Source organism: Suricata suricatta, chromosome 9 (assembly GCF_006229205.1).
Source record: "Suricata suricatta isolate VVHF042 chromosome 9, meerkat_22Aug2017_6uvM2_HiC, whole genome shotgun sequence".
In the NCBI taxonomy this organism is placed as follows: domain Eukaryota; kingdom Metazoa; phylum Chordata; class Mammalia; order Carnivora; family Herpestidae; genus Suricata; species Suricata suricatta.
In genome coordinates, this window is record NC_043708.1 from 72845860 (window position 1) to 72850349 (window position 4490).

The following is a 4490-nucleotide window of genomic DNA, read 5'->3' on the forward strand; positions in this document are numbered from 1 at the left end:
AGGTAAAAGTAGTTTGGCTCTGACTTAAGCCATTTTCCCTGTTCAACAAGCTAGAGATCATCTAATGGCAAAAAAATCACCATGGGACACATCTAACTTCCCATAGTCTTGGTTTAATCCCCAGTCTAGAATGAAATAGAGAAACGATAAAAGGGAAAACGGTGAGACAGAGAGCTGAGAGGAGGTCTGGCTAAGTCAATATTTATTATAGTTGTGATATCTCACCTCAAAAACATGTATACATTTCATACAGCTGTTGTATAAGAGAATTTCATTTGAAAGAAGCCAACACTTATTTCAACATCCTTAAAAACCTTCAGATATTGAGTCAGGTAGGTTTTCTTTATTTTATGACAACAATTTGCTGGATCCATTTGCTTCGGATTTTCTCTATGTAAAATGTTAATATGACTTTTAATTACAGAAGGAAACCTGGAATAATGGCTTATGATATTTGGATGTAATGGTTTTGTGAAAATTTCTTTGCTTAAACTGAAAAATATTTACATCCATGTTAGTGTGGTACATAAAATTTCACTTGGGTATAATAGAAAATGGTTTAAGGATCAATTTCTGTAACACTTGAAGTGATTATTTTGGTTTTAAGTTTTTTTTCTCTTCCAAAAAAAAAAAAAAAAGAGAAAAGGAGACTCCACAAAAGCATACTAACATCGTTTTATATTTATCATAGTTAATCCTAGCTTAGTCCAGCACCTAGACGAAATTGGCATTCAGGAGAAGGATGCAATGTCACTCTGCAAAGATTTCTGACATTTTTCTTCTCCTGTCTCCCATATTTCTTTATTTCTCATTCACTTTCACTTAAAGAAAGTTGTCATTTAATTGGTGTTTGAATAAATTAAAAAATAAGGTCAAGCATAGTTTTACTTTCAATCTTTTCTTAAAGATTTTGAATACCAATTCCTTTCCCCACAAGAGAATGCTCCAGGGAAGATGCTCCTTCTCACTCCAACTTATAATTACTGATTTAAATATTCTTTGGAATGATTCCACTTTAGTTATTTTGTCACAGCATTCATTGTTCATTCACTTGTTTTTTTTTTTAAACCTGTTTGGGGGAGACTCCTATAAAGCTCAAGATAGCAACAACCTAGTTAGCAAATATTACCAGGGAATAAGGTTTTCCAGGTTAATATACTTTAAGCTTGAATTTATCACTTTAAGCAAAAAGCATTAACCATTTTGGAAAACAAAATATATATCACTCTCTTTGTAACTAGAAAGTGCTATTATTGTAAAGTGCATTTATGGTACATTTAGAAATATTTAATAGGGGGTTGCATCAAGTACTTAAACTAATTTCTCATTTTCCAATCTTGATAATTCCACTTGTTGTTTATTCTTAAACCATACCCTTTAGGTTTCATTAGAGATTCTGCTATCAAGGACTGCAGAAAGAGCTTTGAAGAACTGAAATAAGATTCTGGATTTGTAACTTGCCAGTTATATAATATTGAGCATATTAGTTAACCTTTCTGAGTCTCAATTTCCTTATAAGAAAACTGCGACAATAAGTTCCTCCTCACCAGACTGTTGTAAGTTTGATGCTCACATGCTGCATGTAAAAATACTTTCAAGCTAAAGAGTTTTTTTCCACTGACAACACCCTTTTTTTCCCAGACAGTTTTTTTTATAGTGATTGACACTTACCACTTCTAATTATAACACAGAAATTAAAAAGTGAGAGTCTTCTTTATTAAAAATAGAGAAACAAATTGCCTTCCTTTCAATTAAAATATTGTGTTTCTAAATACAAATGAAAAAAATCTATTCTCAAATCCTTGTCTATCTCCTTGGAAGCTTCTTCCGCATTCTTCCAAAGTGGCGGAGAAAACAGAAGCATAATTGATCTATGATCTATCAACAAGTTCTTATCTCAACTGTGTATTATTTTGTTATTATTTCTTATTGTTAATTATCTCAATTTCTGCCTAATAAGAAAGTAAGGTATTGTTGAGTATTTTTTCAAAGAACATAACTTACTTTTATAAGTTAGAGAAATCTTAATCAAATCCTACAAATTCTTTATCTTGGATATAATTACTTCTTTTGGAAGTTTTCTACATTGATAAATAACATGTTATAGTTGGCCTTCAAGTGGTCTACTTTTCAACTACCTTAACTAACTCAGGTCTTTGCATTCATTGCTACTATTACCTTATATATCAATATTCTGTTCTGATGTATTTGCCATCTCTTTTTACTTATTTTCATATAATACAATGTTACCTTCAAGGGACTTGTCTTCAAACCAAAACAGCTATCACAACTTCAATGTATTCAACACTTTGAATGGTGTAGTTGTGGAGGTTAAGTAGCAGACAAAGGACAGAAGCAAAGGAGAACCATATTAAAAACCACAGTGAAAAAGGTAAGTAAATGCAAATGTGGTCTCTTAAGAATTCTCTAAGAATCAAACCTGCTTGTTGGCAATCCCAAGAAGATAATGAACAGCAGCAAGGCAAGGAAGGTGATACTAAAATATGGACAGTTTAGCATCTTAATTGTGGTTTTGCAATATTGATCTGTTATTTGATTAACATCAGATTTATCCCACAAATATATGAAATGGAGTGTTGATTTACTACATTTGCACCTTGTAGGTTTCCTTCATTAGTACGGACAACTGAGAAAAGATATATTTGTTAAAATTACAGATAAACCATTTCCTAATGGGACTAACTCTAAATCATTTTAAATTAATGTTGAGAAAAACTTTTCAGTATTGTGCTCTACTTTTCTTGTTGTTTATAATAATCTATTAATGTTTCTCTTTGTAGGTACTTCTTTTGTAGCCTGAAACCATGGACCAAGGAAATAATTCTAGGGTGGCTGAGTTTGTGTTGCTGGGACTCTGTAGTTCCTGGGAGCTCCAGTATTTCTTCTTTGTGTTGTTTAATTTCCTGTATGTTGTCATTGTACTTGGTAACCTCCTTATTGTCCTCACTGTGATTTCTGAGCCTGCCCTGCACACACCCATGTACATCATGCTTAGTAACCTTTCTGTTCTTGATGTATTTCTAGCCACGTATGCAACCCCCAAGATGATTCATGATTTTCTTCATGAATCTAAGACCATCTCTTTTGAGGGCTGCATGGCCCAGATATTCTTACTCCATGTATTTGCTGGTGGTGAGATGGTGCTTCTTGTAGCCATGGCTTATGACAGGTATGTAGCCATATGCAAACCTCTCCATTATACAACCATCATGAACATGGGCAAGTGTACAGGCCTGGTGGTAGGCTCTTGGGTCATTGGGATCATGCATTCCCTGAGCCAGTTAGCTTTCACTATAAACTTGCCTTTCTGTGGCCCAAACATAGTGGATAGTTATTACTGTGACCTTACCTTGGTTATTAAACTTGCTTGCACGGATACTTATGTCCCTGAAGTATTGATGCTTTTGGACAGTGGTCTCATGGGAGTGACTTCATTCTTACTCTTGCTGATCTCCTACACAGTCATCCTCGTCGCTGTACAACGTCATTCCTCAGTGGGCAGGGCCAAGGCCCGCAGCATTCTGACTGCCCACATCACTGTAGTGACCCTCTTTTTCGGGCCCTGCATCTTCATCTATGCCTGGCCTTTCAGCAATCTCCCAGTGGATAAAGTCCTTTCCGTGTTCTCTACAGTCTTCACACCTATATTGAACCCCATTATCTACACACTGAGAAACAAAGAGGTGAAATCAGCAATGCACAAGCTGAAGACCCGATATGTGAGTTACAGGCTGCTTTCCCACCTGTCTCTCCCAAGACGAGATTTGCTGAATTGAGAAGACAAGAAGAAACTTAAGAAAACATACTTATTTTTTTTCTTGCAGTTACCATTAAGTTACCTTATTTGTTTGAAATGATAAATATAATGTATGTTATTTGTTATATATTTGTAGTAAAGAAACCTCACATGATTATGCAGTTTCTAAGCTAATAGATTACTTATATATGCTACCTGACAGCATGTTTCACAAATTATTATATAATTTAAATTTTATGAAATTAATTTCATAAGAGCTTTGGTGGATATCCATACTGGATAAACAAAAACAATGCTGATTCTCTTTTTTTTTTCAATGTTTGTTTATTTATTACTGAGAGAGAGAGAGAAAGAGAGAGAGACAGAAAGAGAGAGAGAGAGAGAGAGAGTCAGAGAGAGAGAGAGAGAGAGTCAGAGAGAGAGAGAGAGAGTCAGAGAGAGAGAGTCAGAGAGACAGAGAGAGAGAGAGAGAGAGAGGGAGAGAGGGAGACAGAGAATCCCAGGCAGGCTCTGCATTGTCAGTACAGGGCCTGATGTGGGGCTTGAACTTACAAACAGTGAGGTCATGACCTGAGCTGAAATCAAGAGTTGGATGTTTAACTTACTGAGCCACCCATGTGTCTCAACAATGCTGTTTCTTTTACGGTCTAAAATACTCCAAGTAATCTATAATTTAGTTCTAGTAGTGAAAAGAATTCTATTAGTATTCCTG

General features: G+C 35.1%; 1 protein-coding gene across 1 annotated transcript; it reads left to right on the top strand.

Moving 5' to 3' along the window:
* The first annotated feature begins 2822 nt into the window (after window positions 1-2822).
* Window positions 2823-3797, top strand: LOC115302264 (olfactory receptor 4K15-like). The gene has a single exon (XM_029952216.1). It carries the CDS (start codon window positions 2826-2828, stop codon window positions 3795-3797), a length of 972 nt encoding a protein of 323 aa, XP_029808076.1. The 5' UTR covers window positions 2823-2825.
* Window positions 3798-4490: the final 693 nt, after the last annotated feature.

Excerpts from the sequence above, each read along its gene's own strand:
- LOC115302264 (XM_029952216.1), top strand. The coding sequence starts at position 2,826 with ATGGACCAAGGAAATAATTCTAGGGTGGCTGAGTTTGTGTTGCTGGGA.